General features: G+C 32.1%; 1 protein-coding gene across 13 annotated transcripts; it reads left to right on the forward strand.

The window, feature by feature from the left end:
* LOC148630214 (cytosolic carboxypeptidase-like protein 5) lies at positions 1–27,188 on the forward strand. 13 transcript variants are annotated; one of them, XR_015919000.1, is made up of 20 exons: positions 12–764; positions 2,063–2,204; positions 2,860–2,950; positions 3,353–3,524; positions 4,196–4,362; positions 4,572–4,752; positions 5,046–6,107; positions 8,573–8,742; positions 9,265–9,400; positions 9,900–10,081; positions 10,485–10,666; positions 11,698–11,951; positions 14,514–14,794; positions 15,583–15,785; positions 16,522–16,579; positions 21,266–21,284; positions 22,034–22,057; positions 22,495–22,585; positions 24,061–24,098; positions 25,138–25,242. XR_015919000.1 is itself a non-coding variant. In XM_088563264.1 (19 exons), exons 2-19 carry the CDS (start codon positions 2,105–2,107, stop codon positions 25,154–25,156), a joined length of 3,411 nt encoding a protein of 1,136 aa, XP_088419390.1. In that variant the 5' UTR covers positions 10–764; positions 2,063–2,104; the 3' UTR covers positions 25,157–27,188. The 13 variants fall into 13 exon arrangements, 11 of the variants coding, with proteins under 11 accessions (XP_088419374.1, XP_088419390.1, XP_088419416.1 ...); XM_088563264.1 differs by lacking the exon at positions 21,266–21,284 and having other exon boundaries at positions 10–764; positions 25,138–27,188; XM_088563285.1 differs by lacking the exon at positions 24,061–24,098 and having other exon boundaries at positions 13–764; positions 25,138–27,188.

Below are 27,188 nucleotides of genomic sequence, written 5' to 3' on the forward strand. Positions count from 1 at the left end.
ATTACAGAAACTTCTTTAAAATGATTTCATTTATTTTATATAATAATGAGTTTGAAATACTTAATCAACAGTTGACCAAATTCATTAATTTTTACAGGTACATTTTGATATTTTTATGATATTTTAGTGTATTGAGAACACACCCTTCCTCTGCATTTTCATCATAACTTTATGTTATTTGTCAATTTTATAATGTAACTAAAATCCTGAATAATTTCTCTTTCCCCAGTATGCATAAGTCAAATGGAAATCTTATAGGCTTTAAGTATAAACATTATAAATAACGGGGAGGTACCGTCCATGCGAGACTCGTCAGAGTAGTCAAGGACGTTAAAAAACCCTTAATAGTTATTTTTATACATTATATAGACTTTGTTGGGAGTTACTAGTCCCTTGTAATATAAATACCCTGATCAATTCAATAATAACTTACATGCAAAATCTTGTTGATATAATCAGAACTCACGTTGTCATATTTTCTCAATACTTTAATCATATTAAGTATTTCATTTTTATATTTTTGAAACCATGAAGCCGTGACTGTGACTGAATAGCGGGTAAAGAAACATAACTCTCATCATTAGTCTGGTCATGTGATAATTTGTATTGACCAATGGGATTTGAATTTCTTGGTCACATGGGCGGCAACCACCATAGTTTACAACATGTCTGACCATGGTTAAACTTTTTTACAAAGAAATGCTAAGAAGGCTTTTATAGGTGTAAATGATGCTTTTGTCGTTAGTCCAGTTACAGGAAGCTTGGTAAATATGTAAACACTAACATACATTTTCGTTAACTGATAAATATATAACAAAAACGTCATGTACAACTAGAAAATAAAAAATAAAATAAATAACGATCGCGATCATTACTCAGTTGAGTGCTGTTGCATCTCAAGGTTACAGTTCTCAAGAACTTTTTTCGCATCATGATGATCCGATTGTTTTTTATACACCAATCTGTTCGACTTTGTTTGTCATGATTAATTTCAGCAAGTCAAATTGCTTCAGTTTGAATATAACCATAAATCATATGCAGTGTGTAAATGATGACTACCTATCACACCTTGCTCTCAAAGCTGCACTGTACTATAGTGAAGTACTTCACTAACTCAAGTACCTTGGTATTAGACTTAAAGTGTCAGCTTACAGTGCAAGGGGCCCTATGTTTGGTTTGATATTTTAGGAATAATGAGTTCAGCAATGTTCAATATTAAATACTAATTAATGTGCTATTTTTGACAGGAAGAACTGTTTTGGTTCGACATAAATTGCAGGGTGTCATCATGATCCTTCCAGCTGGAACTCCAACTGGAAGTAGCTTTTTAAAAAAAATAACAGATATCTTTTAAAACGTTTGGTGTAGCCTGCATTTTCAATATTTCTGAAGCTTTAATGTACCCTGATGTAGTGTTTTGCATGAACAATTGTTTCTCAAGTGTCAGTATGATGAATTTTTAAACAAATTTCTATGCAAGTGAGCTGCTCACTTATAAAATACGTGAATTGCAATTAAATTCTTTCACTTGAAGAGCTAAGAAATCTACAATCAGAACATTTACAACAATTATTTTTGTGTGCCCATCTTTTAGATATAATGTACACGTAGTACGGCACACCAGTCCCATCTGTGTAGTATGCTTTAATGTTTCACACATTAACTCTGTCTCAAATAAATTTCCAGGAATTTCCATGAAACATTATAAATTTTTTATTTCTTTTAATGTAGACTCCCATAAAATGTTTATAGTTTCATAATTTCTTTATTGATTTGGCTTTATTAATTAAAAAATGTGCTAATTTCCTGTTATCTGACAGTAACATCTAAAATGCTTAGTGATATCCATCGAACTTTGCTGAATTTTTAATTTTTTTTTAATTACACTCTTTTTGATGTTTTATAAATTTCTGATATTGCATTTCCATGTTATGAGACTTCATTCATAAAATTAATTTACAAATGAAAAAGTAAATGTTTACTTATTCATTTATGATGTGGACCTGAAACCAAAAGGTCAAATAAATGTAGTCTTCCAGTCAAATTGAAAGTTTTTTGTCAGGCTGTAGTAGAACTGCAATGAAGAAGTTTAACAGTGATAAAAATGGAGTTTAGAGTTGGCAACCTTTGTTTTACCTCTAAGTTTGATTCAGCCAATCTGGCAAGAGTTGAGAAAGTTCAAAAAGATGAAGATGAAGAAACACGTAAGTTAAATATTTTCTTTTCCAGTAGACATTATCTACTATATACAAATGCCCTGTCGTGTCATTGAATGAATAAACAAAATAATTTGCATGTTGTACGCACAAATTACTAAACTAGATATACAAATGTGCACGCTGTTACTTGTTGACATGTGCATCGTTTTTCAAAACAGAGAGGAAATATCGTAAACAAGAAATCAAGTGCACATAAGTAACTTGTGCATGCAATTTTGAAATTGTTGCATACAATTAAGTAACTTATGCTCGCAAGTTAGTACTTGTGTGCACAAGATTTGAAACTGGTGTGCAGAAGTTTGTAGCTCGTGCGCACAATATGCAAATTATTTTTTTTATTCATTAAATGGCACGTCAAGGCTTCTGTAAGTATACACTTAAATTGTGTGAAGATTTTTTTATTTGGATTGTCATTGCAGAAAATTTTCTTGTATACATGTATATGCTCTTTGAATTGACATTTAAAACTTTTGACAGTTGTTGATAGTTGAGTAAAGTATATATAATTTCATTTTTTGCAAATTTCTGATGAGTTAGGTTATTATACTTACCAGCATCTTCAATAATGATGGCTAAGATTTACATCGTGATATAAAATATTTGGGACCTGACTATGAATGTTTAATGTTTGTATTTGCAGCAAGTTATTACCCAGAAGTAAAGCCAGACTATGAATATAATGTTTGGACTAAACCAGACTGTGCAGGTTCTGAGTTTGAGAATGGAAACAGGTCTGTTTCAATTAGCTATATGTAGAACATTTCAGTTATTGTAGTTTTATACAAGTACATGAAATTCAATAGTGATTTTATGTATGTGCATGCTGATCACCCTACTTGTAGCTGAAATTTTACATTAAAGGATTAATTTTTGTACTAAGTACAAAACAGTGGTCGGATTCATAAGAATTCTTTCCCTGTTTTTCTCAGCTAGTTATTCTGTAGTAAAATATAAGAGATGACAGTAAATGGGTGTATCTTGTGTTTAAGAAGAAATATTTATCCAAAAAATGTGATGAATACATGCGAACCCCCAGTTCCCATCAGTATTTTGCAATGAATGATGTAGGATATTATCAGATTAAAGTTATAGTGTGATTTTATTCCTTTATGGCTTCTATTTTTATGTTTTAGATCTTGGTTTTACTTTGGAGTTAGAGGATGGGCTCCCAACAGGGTGATTAAAATCAACATAATGAACCTGAATAGACAGGGTAAATTGTATAGCCAAGGTCATATGCCATTTACCAAGACAGTTCCTGGTCGACCTAGATGGGAAAGAATCAGAGATAGACCTTCATTTGAGGTCAGAATACACAAAGATTATCCTTAACACTTACGGTACTGCACATGTGCTAAAATTAAAAAAAAAAACACAAGGCACTAAAGGGTAAAGCATATGTGTTAAAATGTAAAATAAAAACTGCAAGACTCTAAAGAGTAATGCACTATTACTGAATTGTAAAAAACACAAGATATTACAGGGTAATGCAGATGTACTATAATTATAAAAAAAAACACCAGACATTAAAGGATAATGCACATGTACTAAAATGTAAAAACACAAGACACTTAAGGGTAATGCACATGTGGTAATTTGTAATTAAACTGACAGAAGTAAGCCAGGATCTAAAATGTTTAAATCTTCAACATTTAACTAGTTTCTTAACTTCAGTAGGTCTGGATAAAAATGTGTGCTTTTAATTTTAACTTTTTGCATCTTTAATTTTTAATGGTAGAGAGTTTCATAACTTTTGTGCAACTGCCAAAAAAAAACTATGATCATTTGTGTCACACAGCCTTCAAATTACATAATTACATGTACATATCAATGATTTTTTTCTGATATAATTAAATCGGTTTCCTTCTTGATCATTGAAGACCAATGAATGGCCTTTGGCTATCATTTTCATCCTTAGGGGTTGTTGTCTCCTTGATATATACACCATACTTATTCTCGTTATATTATTTTTTCAGACTGTGGATGGACAATTTATCTTATCATTCACTTATAGATTTCCTGATGTGAAGGGAGCTGTTACTTACTTTGCCTTTTGTTATCCCTGGTCCTATACTGAGTGCTGTGAAAAGCTGAATGAATTAGACAGAAAATATGCTGCTTGTAAAAATTTGAATTCCAATAGGTATTCTGGCATTCTGGTATATATTGTTTTGAGTTTGAATATTTTTACCGTAGCCACAAGAATAAAAACAGAATCATGATGTATTCTAATATGTATTGAATAATATAATTGTAAGAGAGCATCTATAAGTTTTGTAAAATGTTTGTGTTACATGATTTAAAATGTATTTCTTATATGATTTTAATACTTACACATTTTTATTATTTCAGTAATCCTGATGCCATATATTACCATCGAGAACTTCTGTGTCATTCCCTTGATAAATTACGTATAGAGCTTATAACCATCTCTTCTTGTAAAGGTATAATGGATACAGAAGAACCCAGATTTGATGAGAACTTGTTTCCAGATAAAGATGCAAAGAGGTGTAAAAAATTCCAAGGAAAAAGAGTAATATTTTATTATGAAACCTTTATAGTTAATCAGTTGTTTCCAATTGTTTTGATATTGACACTATTACTTGAATCCGCAAATATCATTGTAAGTTTATAAAAACTAAATTCACGTTACCTGAACAAATTGATGTGAATTGAGCTCAATAACAATTAAAGTGTAAATCATCCAATGTTCTTGAATTGATACTCATTATATATTAAATTAATGTAATGAAGTTGAACCTATTCCATTTTCTAGCTTTCTTTTAATTGACATAAATTGTATTTCCGTTTGTCTGTAAATTTTAGGTATTTCTGTTGAGTAGCAGAGTTCATCCAGGGGAAACACCAGCCAGTTTTGTGTTTAATGGATTCTTAGAATTTATTCTCCGAGAGAATGACCCACGTGCCAAAAGTCTTAGACGTGACTATGTGTTCAAACTAATTCCCATGTTAAACCCAGATGGGGTTCAACGTGGACATTATAGAACTGATCAAAGGGGAGTTAATTTGAATCGTCTTTATCTTGATCCAAGCTTTACTCATCATCCATCCATTTATGCATCTAAAAGTGTCTTAGTTTATTATCATGTCAGAAATCGTATCATTGTGGAGGATGATAATCTCAAACTAAATATAAAATTTCCAGGAGGGTTTGTGTTAAATTCTAGTCCTGAACCCATTCCGAAGGAACCTCCTTTACCTAAACATGATGGAGGAGGAGAAATAAACACTAATAACAACAGAACAACTGGAGTGACATTGAAATATGGTGCTAATGTGACAGAAAAACCTACCAAGAAAGCCAATGTAGATATTTACTCACTACAACCCAAGGAAAACTCCTGGATAAACTCAAATGGAGGTCATGATGGTGGTCTACCTCCTAACAAAAGTTCTATAGAACCATTAGACTTGTCAAATCTTTCACGTGGAGATACTTTGACTCAGAATGACTTTAATGGTGCAGACAGCATTCACCTGTCTTCATCATGTAGTAGTGTAAATAGTAACAAAGGTGAAAATCGCAAAGTAGATAGTGAGTTACGACTTAGATTATCTGAACTGAACATGTCTGATGATTGTAGAGGGAAGGTCAGTATGATGTCAATGAGTGTTGGATTGTTAGATTCTGATGGTGAAGATCGATATAATGATGAACATCTTGGGAATGAAGGATCAGAGGATGATGAGGACTTTAGACCAGATTATTCTTCGGGATTAAACAACTGTCCTCATTTAAGTGACCCACGATTGAAGGACATTCCTCCACATCAAAGTGGGATAGCTTTCTATGTGGATTTACATGGACATGCCTCCAAAAGAGGTTGTTTTATTTATGGAAATTATTTTGAAAGTGAAGATACTCAGGTTAGTAATTGATTCAGTGCTGCCAGTTTTTACAGGACACATACATTATATATTTGTACACTACACTCAGCGACTTGTGTTTCTCTTACGCTCAAGTCGGAGTTTTAAATTTGTGTTAGTCAGGGAAACATGGTATCAGTCGGCTTTTTTTTTTCGGTGAAATGTGAGTTTTACACCGACCCAGCTCAGACATCGTATATTCCAGTTGTTAATTATGAATGGAGAGTCACTGACCCGGGTGAAAAATCACCCAGCACAGTGAAGTTAATCTCATTGATCTTTGCCGAAAATATGGACGTTAGTACTCGAGCTCCCAGGTCGCTGACCTCCAAAATTCGTGTGGGACCCCAGAAAATCAGAACAAGGGAGTCCGGAGGACATGTGAAAATTCTTAATCCAATTGCCGAAATCGATAACCAGTTAATTTGTCCAGCTTTAATCCAAGCCGTCTGCACAAAAAAAAATTGCAGTTGAAACGATTAGCACGTGGTATTAAAGAAAACAAATATAACGTGAAAATCGTTAAAAAAAGACATTCATCATTGATACATACTTCACGACTGTCCTGTATTTGAGTAATTATCCATGAGATGACCAGACACACATCGGAGAAATTGTAAACAATGTGTACATATGAATTTCTAAAAATAGACTACTATGTATGTGCAAGGTTTGTCAAGGGATTATTTTTATACGGGAGTAATCATCAGTCGGCATCAATGAAAGTTCGAAACCGTTTAACAAAACTTATAATTAAAAAAAAGACATATTTAGGTTGTATTTGAAACATTTTTTATATAAGACATTTCTCAGAGTTAACTTGAAGCATTTTAGAGGCCAAAAACGACCGATAGAGGATGCTGTACGTTGTCTCGTCCTTGTAACGTCTTGTAACTTATATAATTATTACTGACAATGTTCTTAGTCCTGATTAATGGCTTCTACATTACTATTCTCATGCACACATTGCCTTGGGAACTGTAATTAGTTTCTTTTATTTCGTTCAATTATCAAAACTATCAGAAACTAAAAGTGTCACCAGACTGTTTTTACAAGTCTGTCACTCGAATTAAATTACAAAAATCAATTCTTTCAAAGTGTTTAATTATATTTATAAATAGTAATTATCAATTTACAAATGCCAAATTTAAATATCAAAAGATTACATTATTATTTGATAAAAATACGAAGTAATGTTTCTACATGATATCTCCCACTCATTGGACGAAGCTGTTAAAAAACACACAAAAAAAAGATAAACATGTACAAAATATATATAAAAAAAGAATGATGCTGAATTTTTAATGACATGACTAATTTTTTTTTATCTTAACTGGAGTGCTCCGAATTACCTGAGAAACAGAAACACAATATACATCTTATAATGAATTCCCCGTTATGCCTCATTGAATTATACGACTATTGCAATATACAAACAGTCTGTGTTGGGTAGGTGAAATCTGAATGGTAAACACTCAAAATGTTGATGTAATACGGTGTTTCACCCAGATCGGACTTGAGTGTTAGAGAAACAAGTGTCGCTGAGTGTAGTGTACATGTACATACACTTGTTCATAAACCATGTAGAATTTACAGAGATACACAATTTCATTATGTGATAAACATAAGACTATCTGCACATCTTTGTTTACTTTTATTCCTGGCTTAAATTACATTAGATTCATGATGTTTACAGCTGTTCTCAATAGGGTATGTAAGTCTCATCATGTGACTCCGTGATTTCATGAGAATGGGTCCTCATCTCCCATTCAAATGCATAGAGATTCGTCATTAACATAGCATTGAGTTTAATTTTAAAAGGAAAATATGTTTTTGTGAAAAAATACTGATAAAAAATGACAAATATCTAGTTCTATTGAATAAAAGTGTTAAGAAAAGCATAGAAATAGAAGATTTTGCATAGTGATACAGTGGTTTCATTTTCCGGAAGTGAACAATATAATGCAGACTGGCCTTCGGATTTCAATACGTTCTACATCTAAAATTCCGGAAAAAACTGAAACTAAAACGAGACTTACAAACCCTATAACATGAAGTACAAATGTAGGTTGTGATCTGTGTCACAACAAAATTAATAAGGTAGTTGACAAAAGTACTTTTTTTCAATCAACCAAATTCAATTTAGAATTTAAATTAGTTTGAGGTATAAAGATGTGGAAACTTTACATTTTCATACTTTAAAAATGTGCACGTTCTGTAATTCCCAAGTTCCTTCACTATGTGATCTGTTTGGAGATTATATCTCTTTGTGATCCATACATGTAGGTTAATTGTTACATGTATGCTTTCATGTATTTCCATATTTCATATTCACTTTCTTAAATGTTGTTTTAAAAAAATGTGATTTATTTGTGTATTTTTGCTTACATGTATGTTTAATTTTTTCTAATTTAATTTCATAGATGGTAAACAAGAGGTTTGAAATAAACTATTGCTTTTTTTAGGTTGAAAATATGTTATTTCCAAAGCTTATATCGATGAATACTGCCCATTTTGATTTTACTGGATGTAATTTTACTGAACGTAATATGTATACCAAAGATAAACGAGATGGAATGTCCAAAGAAGGAAGTGGTAGAGTGGCTATCTATAAATCTCTAGGGATAATTCATAGGTATGATACACAGAATTACTGGAGATCAATTTTACTTTTCGACTGAGATAGGATAGTTCAACTTTAACTGAATGTATTGTAATTGATGATTTAAGCCTTTATTGCGGTGTTCAAGATTTTTGAAAATTTTACTTTTCCACGGGAATACTATAAGTAAGGAATTACTTTCCCTGTAAAGTCTGCATCCCTAACTTCACAAATCCTTAGAAATTTCAAGTATTCTACTTGCCAAAGGGTATGAGTACTGTAGTACACATTATACAACATTCCATCAAATTGTACTTGCCCGGGTGATGGGAATCCTAGAACACTGCCATTGTGAAGTTAAGTATTAAATACATACTGTGTAAAGCTTTTAGGTAGTGAATCAATAAATTTTGAATATTGATGTTATAGTTATAGATTCTTAAGCATTTGTAATTATGATTAAAAAAAAAGTATCAATGCCATTAGTACTTAGCGTAGCGAAGTTCTTTAAACAAATAACGAATACTGAATGTGATAATCTTATGTATTTTACAGTTACACATTGGAATGTAACTACAACACAGGAAGAATGGTTAATCCAGTCCCTCCAGCACATGGAGATGAGGGCCGAGCCACACCTCCTCCCATGGCAGGCTTCCCTCCTAAATATACACAAGCTCATTTTGAAGAGGTAAATTAATGTTGTTGACAGAAGCATGTTGAGAGATTAAAACTCACTTTCAGGGAACCCTCTCTATTTTGCTGATCAAGAGATTCAAATTTAGAGTATCAGAAATTTTAACATTTAACCATATCCATTTCCAGTCACAACTTACCTACATGTACATGTATGTAGATTAGCAGTTTGATTTAACTATCAATGATTGACAAAGGCTTATTGCTCAAGATACATGTAGTAATTGTTATATATAAGGCATGTCATAAATCTATGGATTGGTAACATAATGTTGATGGAAGATGACTTAAACTTGTCGATTCCTTTCTGAATATGTCTGGTTTAGATAATTTATTGTTTTTTATAGGATTCAGTTTAGACAGATTGTATTGTAATTATATAATGAGAATAGGTATGGTGAATTAATTATGTATATGATGAGAATAGGTATGGTGAATTAATTATGTATATAATGAGAATAGGTATGGTGAATTAATTATGTATATTTATATAGGTTGGTAAGGCTGTAGCTATTGCTGCCTTGGATTATCTTGACCATAATCCCTGGTCCAGAATCAGCCAATCAGAACATAATAGTTTATCTGGTATTAGAGATAGTGTTAGGAGATATTTACGCAGCATTAGAGGTGGGCCCAGAATACCCAGAAATCCACAGAGATCCTTCATTAGAAACAAGTAAGTATCAAAGTATTGGAATGATCCTGAAGATTGTTTTCACACTCATTTTGATTAGATAGTAGATGCATACATTAACATGAGCAATATCTGTTCAGTTATTTGAAGGTTTGTGTTTCAACTGCAATGAATATTTGATTATAATATATGTAAACTGTCAGTCAATAGTGAAGTGGTTTCAAAATAGGATTAGATTAAACAGATTCACAAAGAATTTTAAATGTTTCAATTTTGGTGTTTTTAATACCATTCATTATGAAAATATTTTGGTTAATTCAATTAAGTATTAACTATCAGCCTCCATAAAAGTGGATTATTGAGACATCTCAGTTAAAACTTATTGGCTTGGTAGCAGTGATTAGTACTTTCTTTTTTAGGAAATTGATATTATATTCATTTTTAGTAGTGTTAGTTCAACAAGTCAAGTTAACAGTCGAACAAGTCGACAAAACAGTACTGACTCCAATCAAAACAGCCGATTCTCCAGAATCTCAGGGAATGAAAGTAGTAGTAGTGCTCCTGCACGGTTTCCTCGTAAAGACTCTGTTAATAATCAAAAGAGAGAGCTTGGACCAGTAAGAGAAGGTAACTATGTGGAACACTTTTATTGTTATAGTTGCTTTATTCATTTCTGTATATATTTTTTTGTTGTTGTTCTCAATAGATTATGGGTTTGGATGGGACACACCACTTTAATTCAACTGTAATTGTTAGATTGTTGTATTACCGTATTACCTTGTCCATTTATTGATGAGAATGTCCATATTACCTTGTCTATTTATTTGTGAGATTGTGCCTATTACCTTGTCCATTTATTGATTGTCAGTTTATTTATGAGATTGTCCCTATTACCTTGTCCATTTATTTGTGAGATTGTCCCTATTATCTTGTCCATTTATTTGTGAGATTGTCCTTATAACCTTGTCCATTTATTTGTGAGATTGTCCCTACTACCTTGTTCATTTATTTGTGAGATTGTCCCTATAACCTTGTCCATTTATTTGTGAGATATTCCGTATTACATTATCCATTTAGTTTTGAGATTGTCCGTATTACCTTGTCCATTTATTTGTGAGGTTGTCCCTATTACCTTGTCCATTTATTTGTGAGATTGTCCCTATAACCTTGTCCATTTATTTTTGAGATTGTCCCTATTACCTTGTTCGTTTATATGTGAATTGTTTTGTCATAACAAGTCAGGGGGTATGTAGTAATCCTTAGGGCTGTCCATTTTTCATGCCCCTTGGTTTAAGGAAGATCATTATAGAATCAGACATCCAAATGTTTTCATACTCAATGTATATAGTAGTAGGGTCTCTTTTTTAAGGTAATGTCATAGTGCATCTGCTGTTTTGGTTTTGAGTCTGAAAAAAATTGGTTATGCTTTTGGATCTTATTTGAAACCTGTTTTGAATAAGATTTGGGTTTATATAAAAAAAAATATTGATCAAATGGAATTTTTTAGAAAGTATATGTGTACATGCATATCAATGGGATGTAGAGGATATTCTTTTGTGAGCTTTACTTACAGTATTTCTACTATAGAATTCATAGTTATTACTGTTAAACACCAGAACTATCTCATTCTTTATCAAATCTTAATCTAATTCTTTCAGCTGCTCTAAGAACTCAACAGAGAAAAAGGCCTGTTCCTCCCAACATAACTCCTTTGTCCTCTAGATCACAACACAATGGATCATCTAGTGCTGGAATTCAGACCAGCAATTATACCCCAGTCTCGTCAAGGTCCAATCAGAATGCTAACAATGGTGGTCCAGTGCCTTTTACCATGACAACGGCTGAGTATAAAACACCAAGGACTATTGAGAATAAGAAAGAGGATCTATCAGAACTAAAAAGTGTTAATCTAGTATGTTAGAACAATCTGTGAACTGTAAATCTAGAATGTCCATAAAATGTAAAGGTTGAGGTACACCAAGAGTTGTTTTTGGTCCCTTTTAGTCTTAATTTTTGTATGTTATCAATCTGCATATTTGTTAAGGCTTAAAATTCAAGATTTGCTACAATAGCTAAATCTTTATGAAAAATTTTGAGGACTGTATGTAGTACAATAACATTGACATATTAAAGAGAAAGACCACCTTTGCATTAAGTTAGGCTCTTGTGATAAATCATACCCACGTATAGAAAGATAAATAACCTTTAATGCAAAATGGCTTTTGTAAAATGCTCAAGGCTATGCAAAGTTCAAAATCTTTGAAATATATGTGGATAGCCGTCTTGCAGAACTCTCCTATCTGAAGGAAGATCATAAGCAGACTTTATTGATTTTTACAGATAGCTTCTGAATGGCTCGTGACATCGCTAAGTCGGTTTGGTACTGATACAAGTACTGCAAATAATATGTAAACAAATAATATATTATAAAATTTCTAGGATACTGTTTATTTAATCACCGAAACATGTTGTCTTGTCAAACTTGCAATTACTTGAATGATGAAAGAGAAATATTCTTAAAGTTTTTTGACGGCAACACAAACATTCATCGGAAGTAGCCGTTAGATTTTCCTCAGACATACTCTAGTCTTCTAGCTACAAATCTCATTGTTCGTCAAAGTTGTCTGACATTTGCTTACATCTTGTGCCTCAATCTCTTCTTCTATTTATTTTGGGTTGAAATTATAGGGGAAAAGTCCCAAATTTGAGATTTCAGCAGATATCGTAGTCAATTACCTATTTACTTTCACTTTACAAACCGACTTCCTAATGTCACAGTTCAACCGATCATGGTGGCGCCCCTAGGTGCGGGAAATTCAAATTCCATTTTTATAAATCGTGATTAATTAGTTAAGAAAAGGAAATTATTTTGTTTCAATTTTATTTTCATGAACATTTAACTGATCAGTTTCGATATTTATGACTTGCACAATAACATGGTGTTCTCCTTTAAAATGTATAGTAAGGTCTTGTTTAGGAATAGAAAATTAAATGTTATTTGAAAGTTTTTGCTAAAATGGCTAAATTTTGATATGATGTAGACTCACCAGATTTCATGAATTATGATTAAAGTTGCATTAGCTGCCAAATTCGTTTAGTTTTGATTCTGCTGAATTTTGCTGATTCAATGAAATAAGTTTGTAGTAATGCAATTGAAGTAATCAATGTTGATAATACCTACAGAATATTGTGAATACCAGGTTTTTTTTAATCAGAGTAGATCGATAGCTGTGATCTAATTATTTTTCGCCGACAGGACGTTCACCTGGGTTAAAAATACTTTAACCTTGGTAAAAAATAACAGCAACGGCTACTCAGGTAAGCATGTGTCTTCTTTTCACTTCATTTCATCTATTTTTGGATTAGTTTTCCAAAAAAATAATGACCATATTTAAGCCACATTATATCAAAATACGTAAATTTCAAAAGGATCCCTGCGTTATATTCCAAGCTTTTTTTCCTTTATGGCTTGAGTCCGTCAGTCTTCCTTGCGGTCAAATAACCACTTTCGCTTTGCAATCAGATTTGTTATTTAAGAAGCAACCCTTGTGCACATGTGTGGATTAAGGTCACCAGAAGTCACATATATACAAATTTATTTAGGTCAATTTTTTGTCTTGCAAGACAATAAGTATAGATACCTATTTCATGTATTTAATGCATCTTATTTTTGGATATGGAATGACTTATACAGGAAAAGTACAATTTAGTAGAAATAGTTCAAAGTTAAGATATATTTCAACAGAAACAACAAATTATGAAAATGACAGCTAATGCAGCTTTATATGCACAAAAATATTAGAAATATCAAGATACATGGACTTAAATTAACACAGACACTTGTATTTTTTATATGAAAAGGATAATTGTAAAGTTTATTAAAAGATAAGGTCTATTTTGACCAATGATTATGAGCCAAATGTACAAAACCGATAATTTATTGATGTAGCAAGTTAACTTTATTTTCACTTTTTTGTTGAACAAGTTAAAGTTAGCTTCATGTACAATCTGTATGATTTTTATCTCAAAAGTACAACAACCAAATGATAAACTAAGACTGATTACCAGTGTGTGGTCTGTAACTGAATGATAAACTAAGACTGATTACCAGTATATGGTCTGTAACTAAATGATAAACTAAGACTGATTACCAGTATGTGGTCTGTAACTGAATGATAAACTAAGACTGATTACCAGTATGTGGTCTGTAACTGAATGATAAACTAAGACTGATTACCAGTATGTGGTCTGTAACTGAATGATAAACTAAGACTGATTACCAGTATGTGGTCTGTAACTGATTCTAAATATTGTGAATTTAGTTGGTTTTTGCATGCATGAATCACCTCCTGTTTGATATTTTTAAAGACTGGTACTTAATTTGTTACAACTGCATTGATCAATGTACTCATGCTATGTTAAACATTTTTAAACTATCTAAGTTTTATAAAACATTCTATGTGTTTGATTTCAGCTTGCCATTGCCAGACAGAAGCAAGGACCACCCACCAGGATACCATTACCAACAGGTCGTCAGTTTGTACAGTTATCTTCTCAGGAAGATATTTCCCCAAATCTTCTACCATCCAGAAATGGAGGGCCAAGACAACCAAAACCAGCTGTACAACAGTATCCAGTTAGAAAAGCAAGTGCTGAAGTACTAACAGCAGAAATCACATCACCCAAGTTTCCTGGTGAAGCTCCTCAGTATACTGGACCTGTTCCTCCATCAGAATATACCCATGGTGAAAATAGGTCAGAAAATGAACACTTTCCATTAGTGTTTGTTAAAAATCCTCAATCATGATTATAAGTTAATACCAGATTTTTGTGCATGTATCACATCACTTCCTTTTCTCTTGGTGCCCCTTTCTTATAAGTTCTTTGTACATGTATAATGGCTGCTTTTTAGGCCACAAAATTTTATTTTGTTGGTAAAAACAAGAAGGGGAAATCACATTGTTTAGATACAGCATTTTCATTTCATTTATGAGACATTCAAAATTAAGAATGAGTCTCTGAATTGGTAAACAAATTTACGACATGATGATGTGTATATTAATGAAAAACTCATTGATCAAAATTTACTTTTTGATTTAAATTACACTTCATATATGTATGTTGTGACCAAGATAATGGTTTATTCTTTGAAGATCCAAAATAACATTTATTAGTCCCTAACCAGCAACTTTAGCCAAAGGGGACTTTAGGTTTCCACTTCATCCGGCTAATCAGTTTTCCACACTTTTTTTTTGTCATGCTTGATATTTGGTACATTACTTTATCATGGAGAGTTGTAGATAAAGTTGAATTTTGTTGCAGTCTGTTGATATTTTGCTGAGTTATGCGCTATGGCTTTGGAAAATTTATGCCAACTTGAAGCTTTCCACACTTTTTTTTGTTAACAAATTTTGCATGAAGTTTGCATTCTCTTCTCTTCAATAGACAATAATCCAAGCAACTAGATATTTTCAGGTAAAAAAAATCCTAAATCAACACTTTTAAAACTGTATGGTTAGAGTTGTGTTAAATCAATGTTGTAGTGATTCATCCAAGAGAAGAAAGAGATATATGTACATGAGAAGGAAAAATGTCACTGCTAGTCCCAAGGTCAACAGTGCTGGCAAAGGTCAGGGAAAACAAGCTAGTGATACAAGTGATGTTGAACGTGCTAGAAATAAGCGTAGAAGGCGTAAATCATTGCGGAAAATTAATCAGTCACCCTCGTCTGACGAGGCTGGGCAAGGTAAAACACTGAATCTTTTTCTTTTCTGACTCACCTTTTCATTTTTTAATGCATGTTTGTGTTGTGGAATGAGGTACAAATGCATGTAGATCATTCTCACTTCTGGCATATCAGTCTGTAATGTTTTAGAATTCAAAACTCTCAGATAAAAGTTTGACCAAATTTCCTTCTTACTGGTATATCATTATCTGCAAGTGACATTTTCTTATATATATTGGTTTATCATAACCTGACAATTCAATCTATTCTGTTGTGATAGTTTTAACAAGTACATTTCAACAAATACTATTAAATATTTTCTAGTGATTTTAGGGATTGCAACAGGCAAGGCATGTGATCTCATTATAGGTTGAAAGGCTGTGTTAATTGTTACTAACTAGATAAGGATATAAACTCCATGCTTCTGCTAGGAATTGTAAAACTTAGGATTCAGTGTGTTTCATCTACAAGCACTGATTATAATATTGATCTTTGATGGTAGAGCTAGAGTGTGTAGTTTTAGATTTTTATTCTAGCTTGTTTAACTGCTCTGTAAATTAGTCACTTCAAATTTGAATTTTATCAAATTAATTTAAACAAAGTCAAGGTAACTTCACGTTTTTTAAGTTTTTTTTTTATATGGAACCCTCTTGCATGGCTGTAAACTTTAAATTTTACATGAAATAAGATTCTACTAACAATAAATTGTTACTATGGTTACTGATGTTTACCTGGCTTGTTGATGTCTTTCTGACAGTTGGTCACAGTAGTCAAGGTGGTGGTCTGGAAAGCACAACTCTTCAGCTGTCGCCAAGGTAACTGTCATCTGCTTTTCTTTCCTGCTTAATTCACTTGGTTGTGTAGGACAGCTTTTGTTCACATTTAGTTTTCTTTGGTTTGCTTGACTGAATTCTATAGCTTCTAGTTTTTTATTTTTTTTATAATCTGTTTTTTCAAACTATAGATCTAGATTGTATAGAACTACTTATAGCTATACTGGACTTTGTGACTAGAAAACATAGAAATAAAGATTACTCCTCATAGAACTATATAAATACTTTATATTACTCAGAGTTCAAGAGAGGAGCAATGTTCAAATTGTTTCCTCTTTATAAACATTAAGCAAAATGTTAAAAAAAGTTTTTTTATCTGAGCCACATCTTTATTTGGAACTATGTTGAAGAGTAATAAAAGATTGTTTTAGATTTTGCAAGCAAGTTAAAATGTTTGGTTGTCATTGCTTTTACAAAAATCACTTCTCTGTAGCTGATATTAATGTATACATGGTGTCTAACTCTTAATGCCTGTTTTACTCCCTTTTTAGCTCACGTGTTAGCTATTGCCATCACTTGGCATCCGTCGTCATCCGTCGTTGATAATTTTTCAAAATTCCTTTCCTCTGACACTACTTGACTAATTGGAACCAAACTTGGTATGAATGTTCCTTGGGGTATCCGGCATAGAACTATTGTGAGGATTTAAAACATTATAAACATGGCCGCCGTTACTAAAAATAGAACATAGTGGTCAAACAGTATTTTTTCGCATATATCTCCAAAATCGTTAGGTTTAGCCAAATTCTTTCAATTGCTGTAATGATCCTTATTATTAGGCCTACAACTTCAGGGATAAAAGTTGTCAGACGACTCCTTGTAAAAGTTATTGCCCTTGAAAGATGAAAAATGATGGTTCGTTTTTTTTTTGTTTTTTTTCAGCCAATATCTTGAAAATTATGATAGAAACTTTCAATTGCTGAAATGATCCTTATGATAAGTCCTACCAAAGTCTTCTTGATTCAAAATTTTTGGACAATTTCTTATTAAATTGATTGCCTTTGAAAGGCAAAAATTGAACCAGGTGAGCAATTCAGGCTCCTGGGAGCATTTTATTTTCTGATAAAAATCTTGGGTTGGTAAGTATTAGTAAAATCTACTACTATTAAAATTTGAATAGGCTTGTGACTATTCTGTACCAAGTTCATCATAGTTCAGACTACAGTTGATGTCCAGGACTAAAACTTTGATGATTTCTAAATAATTTAAGAGAACAACCTATAAAAGGTGCAGCATTGCTGGCTTGCATTGAAAAAAGTACTAGTCACCTAGAAGTCTCTGGTGCTGATTATTTGGTATGTAGGATTTTACCATTGAATTAGTAAAATGTCCATGCAATTTTTTAGCTCACCTGGCTGAAGGCCAAGTGAGCTTATGCCATCACTTGGTATCTGTCGTTGTTGTTGTCATTGTCGTGGGGTGGACAAATTTTAAAAAAATCTTCTTCTCTGAAACTACTGGACTGACAGGTTTTAAACTTGGCATGATTTTTCCTTTGGGTGTTATGCACAAAATGAATGTTGGGATTCTTGATCCATGAAAAAACATGGCCACTGTTACTAAAAATAGAACATAGGGGTCAGATGGCAGTTTTTTATAAATAACTCAAAAACCATTGCCTTGAACAAATTTAGGGGGGGGTCATATTTTTCAGCATCATGAGATGGACGTATGCCGAAATTTTCAAAACGATTGGTAAACTGATGTAGGAGTCACGGCCCCTGAAACAGTTTTTTTTTGCATTTTTCGCATGTGCAACTTTGAATATCTTCTTCTCAAAATCCATTGCACAGAATTCAATGAAAGTTGGCATTTATGTTCCTTAGGGTATCCCACACAAATTGGTTGTTAAGATTGTTGATTCACGAAAAAACATGGCTGCTGTTACTGAAAATAGAACATAGGGGTCAGATGGCAGTTTTTTGCAAATATCTCAAAAACCATTGCCTTTAGCAAATTTCTGGCATGGGTAAAATTGTTAAGCATCTTGAGAAGGACCTATGTCGAAATTTTCAAAACCATTCATGGACTAATGTAGGAGTTGCGACCCCAGAAACAGTTTTTTTGTTGTTTTTTTTTCATATGTACAACTTTGAAAATCTTCTGTAAAACCATTTAAGATCATTGTATGAAAATAAGCATAATATTTCTTTAGTGTATTGTGCTCAAAATGACTGTTGTGATTTTTAATCTGTGAATAGAAATGGCTGCCTATACTGAAAAATAAAATTGTAGCCTTTAGCAAAATTCGGGTTCAGGTCTTGAAAATGCTATGAAAAGCATTTCTTGCATTTGACAATTTAGTTGATTTTAACTTGGCCTGTCTCATTCCTCAAGTTTTTCAAATAAGCAAATGGTTAACCAGGTGAGCGATTCAGGCTCTCTTGAGCCTCTAGTTTTTTTTTAGCAAAACTTTCTTGTTGACTTTGTTGATATAGTATGAAAACTTGAGTTGCCAAGTAAGGAAATAAAAGATTCTCATAATATTGTGTAATGAATAAATTGACCAAGACTTTCTTGTTTCATTTGGGTATCCTTGCAGTAGAATTGTGTTCTTCAAACTATAGAATAAAAAGTCAACAGCTGTTTCAAAGTCGGAAAACCTTTTGAACAGTACGCAGCATGGAACATTAAAACACAACTTAATTCTAAAAATTCATTATAAAATGTTTGAATGACTTGCAGTGTTATGAAAAGAGGAATGTCCAAGTGGTATGCTCTCTTCATAAACATGCATATAAAAGGAAACATGTAGAAATCTATGATTTAATTAACAGATGATTAATTATCACGATTGTATAAAAATGTCACAATGCTTGAATAATGTTATTTTCTTCTAAAGTTGGTGAATAGCGCTACATGTATATCAAAGAAGAGTATGGTGATGGCAAAGTATGGTAAATGTTTCAAGGCTTGTGTCTTTGGTACATACAAAGTCGGAATAATTACAAGCACAGACAGATCCTATGAATTCACAACACTGCCCTCTGTTTTTTTTAAAAATTTAGTCCTTGAGATTCTCAAAATGCAAGAAACCTTGTAACGTCATTTGGAATCAAAATTCACAACATGCAGTTCGATAGGTATACCAGTATTCTTTGGCAGGCAAGGATTGATTTTGTATCATGTTGTACTGACCAGCCTAGACATAATAATAGATGAATAGTTTTGGTTGATAATGATTCTTAGATATTGGCTCATCATTCATTAACTGTACCTTTGTATCATCCAATGTTTTCAATGAACAATACAACAATGGAAGCAGTCGTTCGTTTCACTTCAGTGATTTGTTCACACAGTAGAACATCATATGGATATTTCAGTATTTAAGTACCATTCTTTGTAAGAATAGGCAATGAGTGGCACATAATTTTCTCTATTTGGTCTTTTTTGCCTCAAACATATTCAAATACATCTAGAAAACAACTATAAAGCTATTTAAATTTACCCAGAAACATTGGTGACGTAGATATTTTTTTACTGCTTATATGATGATAAAAATTGTTGCCTTCAGCAAATTTCTGGCATAGGGTAAAATTGTTAAGCATCTTGAAAAGGACCTATGCCGAAATTTTCAAAACTATTCATTGACTAATGTGGGAGTTACGACCCCTGAAACAGTTTTTTTTTGTTGTTTTTTTTTTTTTTTCACATGTACAACTTTGAAAATCTTCTGTAAAACCATTTAAGATCATTGAATGAAAATAAGCATAATAGTTCTTTAGTGTATTGTGCTCAAAATGACTGTTGTGATTTTTAATCCGTGAATAGATATGGCTGCCTATACTAAAAATGGAACTTAGGGGTCATAAGACAGGTTTTTGAAAAAAATTCAAAAATTGTAGCCTTTAGCAAAATTCGGGTTCAGGTCATGAAAATGCTATGAAAAGCATTTCTTGCATTTGACAATATAGTTGATTTTAACTTAGCCTGTCTTGTTCCTCAAGTTTTTCAAATAAGCAAATGGTTAACCAGATGAGCGATTCAGGCTCTCTTGAGCCTCTAGTTTTATAGTGCATTTCAACTAAATTTGACCTATCAATATCTTAAAAAGGCAAACTTTACAAACACTTTGACAGCAATTTCTTGAGAATATGAGGTATAAATACTTGGATAATGCAATAAAGTCTCTGTATTTTTTCTTCATGTGCCACACCTTATACACATACTGCCTGATTCTTAGATGGAGAAGTACTTAAATGGTGTATGTCACTTGTGATTGTCTTTTCTGTTCAGAAAGTTTCTTGGATTATTTTTTTTATATAAAACAAAACAAATTCCAATAATTACATGCTGTTTGTTGTAATTCTAAAGAATTATTAAAAAATGGAGAAACTTTAGTCTTGGACACTAAACTGTGATAACCTTAGAAAAAAAGACAAACTGGTGTTTGATAAAAACAAGAAACAGACTTGAAAACTGTAGAACTGGCATTATGGGTTAGACACTGTAGTACAAGGCATATCAGTATGACTATTTTAGTATTATTGGTGATGTTTTCCTGTTAATATATTACTACGCTCTATAATATCAGAGCCTTGTAGCTAACAATAATTGTTGTACATGATAAATTCAGCTCAGTCTAATATATCAGGCTAGTCAAATGTTTAATGTAGATAAATGTACAATATTAGGTGTTGGGCTAACATTTTGTTATACATTGTACAGAATTGTCAGTTTAATGTTGGTATGTATGGAATCTGCAGTGTATTTTTTACAAGTTGTAGATAGAGCCAAAGACAGCATGATTCATTTGATATTGAGAGTGTTATCCTAACCTATGATTACCTGATTACCTGTGTGTTCAGTCTTTCATTCTCTGATATGATTTCTTACCTTATTCTTTGTTGTAATAAGAATGTTACCTTCTTGTGTCTGATGTATAGGAATGATAATTTTAGTTGGTTTTCGACATATTTAATCCAAAGTGAATAATATTTAATTCAGAAATGACAACAATTGTAATGAATATAGCCAACAATGGGAAGCATATAAATAATATCTTCTCCCATGAAATCAGAAATGGTAGTAAACAGTTAATGACACATATCACCACATGTAATTATAAATCATTGAGACATGATCATACAATGGTTATGAACCAAAACATTTTAAATTGCTACATATGTAATTCAAAGTTAACACATGTACATGTAGTGTCATTTATCTTTTATGATATAAATACAGTACATGTACTAACTTAAGGTTCACCAGCATTTGGTAGAAATATAGAATTTACTTTTAAAATACTGATTGTATCTTTATTTGATTCAGGTTTTATACTGATTTATTCTGTATCATGAAATCATATATAACTGTGTCAGACTTTAATGACAAAGTCTGAATATTGTTGTCTGAATATTATTAAGCCTCCACTGAGGTCAGAACTGTCAGATCTGTAATATTCTTTTATATTCTGATAAATTTCTTTGGCAGAAGGCACCAGTTGTGTATTTCAAAGTAAGGAATTTATTTGCTGTGTTTTGACTTTCTGCTATCCAATTATTTCATTGTATCATGTATGCTTAGTGTGGTCTGTTTGAGTTTATATGTTTGCTTTGTTTTGATATAAAAATACTCTGAGTCAGCATAGACTGGGAAACTTACTTTTATTGTAATCATATAGGTATCTGGGGCTTAGATAATGCTAACTTACCATTTGAAATGAAATTCATCTTGACTGATGTATTTTAAACTTGTTCTTGTTTAAATATGATTTCTTTACATTTATATAAAACACTATTCCATTTTCAATATTTTTTCTAGTATTTCATTGCAATTTTAGAATTAAAATCTCTGATGTGACCAACAGACCTTTGCTATAGCATTCAAATGAAGACTACAAATGATTGATTTCAAAATACCAGAACATATATAGAATAAATATTATATTTCAGACACACCAACAGCATTGGCCAACATCCAGACAATCTCCTCTCCCTTAGACAGCTATCGCACAATCGCAGAGGTGAACTTAACTCCGCGCCAGTAAGTACATTTTCTGAAATAGCATTCACACAATTGAAAATTGAACTTAATTCAGTGCCGGTAGGTCTACTTCTGGGTCTATAACTCTGCCACTAGGTCTGTTGAGTCTACAGCTCTGCCGGTAGGTTTACACTCTGCCAATAGGTCTACTTCTCTACTTCTGAGTCAGCAACTCTGTCAGTAGGTTTACTCTTGAATCAGTAACTCTGCCAGTAGGTTTACTCCTGAGTCTACAACTCTGTCAGTAGGTTTATTCTTGAATCAGCAACTCTGCTAGTAGGTCTATTCCTGAGTCTGCAACTCTGCCGGTAGGTTTACACTCTGCCAATAGGTCTACTTCTCTACTTCTGAGTCAACAACTCTGTCAGTAGGTTTACACTGGCCAATATGTCTTCTCCTCAGGCAACAACTCTACCAGTATGTGTACTTCTGAGTCAACAACTCTGTCAGTAGGTTTACTCTTGAATCAACAACTCTGCCAGTAGGCTTACTCCTGAGTCTGCAACTCTGCCAATAGGTTTACTGCTGAGTCTACAACTCTGTGAGTAGGTTCACACTGGCCAATATGTCTACTCCTGAGGCAACAACTCTGCCAGTATGTGTACTTCTGAGGCAACAACTCTGCCAGTAGTTCTACTTCTGAGTCAACCACTCTGTCAGTAGATAAACTCCCTAAGTAAAGTGGATTTGTTAGAAAGTGGGTCTTTACATTGACTTATGTTCTTCTACTTTAAAACAAAATTCAACTTTTTAAATCTGGATTATACTCTTGGATTTCTTTTTTTTGTTGGTTTACATCTGATTTTGTAAATGGCTGTTTACAATGGGATGTATTATGGTATATAGTTGTCTATCTGTAAATCTGTTGTTCACACTTTGTACAATATCTCAAAATGTTCCTTTTCCATTTAAGCTTCAGTTGATCATAAATATTCATTTTAAGTAAGAAAACATATAAAAGGTGACAGGCATATCATGAGCTACTGTTTCAGCTCTTTATTATACCCCCACTTGCATAGTGGAGGGTATATAGAGATGAGAATGGGGTGTCTGTCCTTCCTTCCTCCCTTCTGTTACCCAGAGGGGTACTCATCTTTTATCCTTTACTCCTTCTAAAGCACTGAATGGAATTTAATGAAACTTCACTTCTTATTTTAGCTTTTGATTCAAATCCATTTGAAGGTATCACATTGCAAAACATGACCATTGTCATTCATGAAGGTACCCATCTCTTATCCATTACTCCTTCATCACCACTGAGTGGAATTTAATGAAACTTACAAAATCTTATACATATTCCTATTGTGCATACAATATGATTTTTTCAATGTCAGAAAAGTCTTTCCTTCCTTAACAATGTAAAGGTAAATAGATTATAAGCTGCATTTTACAGTATTGTATGAGTATTGAGGATTGCCAACTTGGCTTATTTAGATTTGACTTCTATTTAATTAATATCTTATTTGTTCTCTTAGGATAGTGATGCTTCCATTTTGAAAGCTCGATTGTTCAGGTATACTTTATATTGGACCATATCTTGTTATAATGGGGAGCTTTTAATGTTCCACATACTTCAAGACACAAAATGTATAGCAACTGTGTTGTCTATGTTGGCTTTAATCTACTCATTGTGTACATATTTATTATATATATCACATCACAAGTGGCAGAGTTTTACGGGGAAAGATGTAGTAAATACATACTAGTGTGGAAAACTATTACGTTCTAATATATATAATATTTGAAAGAAAAATGCTAAGCAAACAAGAAAACATGCATAATCTAACAGAAAGCATTAAAAAAATCATCATTTAAGTGTACTTTAGTACTGATTATTAATGAAATTTTGTCACTTATTATTTTCATCATATTATAAGATATGTATATTTCATCTCTAACTTCACTGGCTTTGGGAAGTATTAGAAGCACCTTATTTATATTTTTTACTGTTGTTAATTTACATATTTATAGCCATGATATTGGCATTATGTACCACACAAAATTATTGAATAGAAAGTTTTCAAAGAAAAGTTTTGAAACAAAACTTTGAATACTATGCATTTGACAACATTGCCTTTATACTGAGCATTTGACAAAATTGTCTTTTCACTGTGCATTTGACCTTTTATATTGTGCAGTAGACAAAATTGACTTTATAACCTGTATTTAGTAGCTATTATTTTCTATTAAGAACATCATGTATTGAAATGTCTACATGATAGAAACTGTTATGTCAGTTATTTTTTTTCTTTAATGTTCATGATTAATTACAACCACAGACATCAGGAAATTGACATTTTCATAAATAATGGACTTCTTGCCAATATTTTCTGTCTAGAAGCTTTTATTGCTACTGTATTTTAGTAAAGATTTGTAGTTGTTCCTAAGTATAAAGATGACATCACTATTTTATTTTCTGTTATGAATTTAAAATTACTATCAAATAATTTTATACTGATGACTTCTGGTGAAATTGACTGCTTTTGTAATATAATAATCATATGCTAGAAATGTTTTATGATTTTTTCATTTAGTTGATATTTTCTTTGAAGGATACCACCAGTGTTGTGACACCACATGAAAGAAAATCTGGTTCTTCATGTTCAGAGAGACAGAAACCAGTTCCCAGTAAACTGACTGTGTTCTGGATAGAAGGATGAATGCTGTCCTAGATATGTCTGTGATATCCATCAGTTATCTGATGGACATTATTTATTTATTGTTGGGTACAATCTATTTGTTTCTTTGTAATATTTTACATTATTTTATACAAGACAAACTATTTGTTAAGAGAAATTGTGTCATTTGATGAGGTCTATGTTTGTTTAATGTACATTGTATTAAAAAGTTTATGAGATGAACTTAAATTGTAGGTGCCATCTAGATAACCATGTATAATACAATAGGTACTTTAGTTTGTTTTGTATTTTTAGAAGTGTGTTATTTTTATACCAGATGTTATGTTGGTGATGGCTATCTTCAAACAAAAGGCTTTTATTATGACTTCATATATTCCATCAAATGATATCAAGTATTTTGGTTAGTATAGGTAGATACATTTGTTAGGGAGAGGGCATTAACAATTATTATATCTGATGTGTCTTTCTAATTTTATTGGGAATTACAAATGTCTCCTTTTTATTTTATGATAAAAATGTATCAGTTTTATCAAGATTTTTTTTATTAAAGTGCAGTGCATCATTCAGTACTTATATGTACTTTTTTGCTGATGATAGAAGTTAAATTTAAGGAGAACTTTTTATCACCACTCAATGAGTCAACTTCTCCATCTTCAATTCTTCTACTGAGATCATTCTGTAATTGAGCTATTGTGGTTGCTGCCCAACTGTCTGATATCAACTTCCTGGTCATTGGAGTGGAATATAAATAAATGATGACTTAAGGATTTCTTTAAAAGATTTTACACCCAGCATACTTAGTCTATTTATTCAAACACATAGTGGCCAGTTCTTATCAATTAGCATTTTATGTTGGTAGTAAAATGTATAGATATAAGAATAAGTCTCATAGTGTGATCATTGGTAGATTTATAATCAAGGAATGAATCCTTAACTTGCCATTTTGTTTGATGAAGAAAATGAACTTAATACAAATGTACTGTCTTGTTTGTATTAATAATCACTTCCTACAATTAAGTTAACTCTCATTGGAAACATACTTAACTTTTGGTTAGATCTTATTTTACGACTTACTCCTAACAATAAATGTCTTATTTAAATGAGCCTGAATGGTTATATAGGTAACTTTAAATATTAAAAGTTATTTTGGTTGAAGAAAAGAGATTTGTGGATTCATGACTAGAAGTTATTTTACCTGTATTAGCAAATGAACAGAGAGTTATTGTTGGCATTCTAGAGAATGTTTGCTGTGTCTTCCATCAGTTTGATTACTTATTACAATGCTCCCTTTAAAAATGTGTTCTAATACATGGCTTTCACTACACATTTTACTGTTGTGTGGAATATGTCCACGGCTTGACATTCTCTCGAAATCCATTTTTGATATTTAAAGGATACAATTGTGATCTTAGATTGTAGTGGAATGCCATACCAAGAAAGGATACATGTTCTATGACATATGATAGTACAGATTGTACACATTTGTTATTGTCTTTTATTGTATCTCCTATTTTTATTTATTATATAATGGTTAATATTAGTGATTATTATTTTAAAAAAGAAAGGAGTGTAAAGTTGAGCAAAAAATGAATTTGATGTATCAATTTTTAAGCCATTTTAGAAATGTTATTTTATCCTGAAAGGTCACATCAGGGTTATTATAATTTCATGCTTCTTGATTCCAATTCATCCTTAGACCTTTTCCTCTACAATAATCCCTATAGATATTGTTACTGACTAGAGGTGTTTGTGAGAATAAATATTTAAAAAAAAAACATAAAGGATTGAATTGTTCATTGATAATATTGGAGCTAATTCCCCAATCAGGGTCACTTAACACTCTTATCTGCTAGTCTTTGATGTTTAGTTTTCATTATTTGTGATTTTAATATTTGATAGCAAAATTGATTTAGTTTAAATGTCAAATGCCATTATTGAACATTAAAATTTTACTGGGTTTTTTA

The sequence above is a fragment of the Perna viridis genome, chromosome 1, assembly GCF_037379345.1.
Source record: "Perna viridis isolate PV_CMFRI_1.1 ecotype Kerala chromosome 1, ASM3737934v1, whole genome shotgun sequence".
Taxonomy (NCBI): Eukaryota; Metazoa; Mollusca; class Bivalvia; order Mytilida; family Mytilidae; genus Perna; species Perna viridis.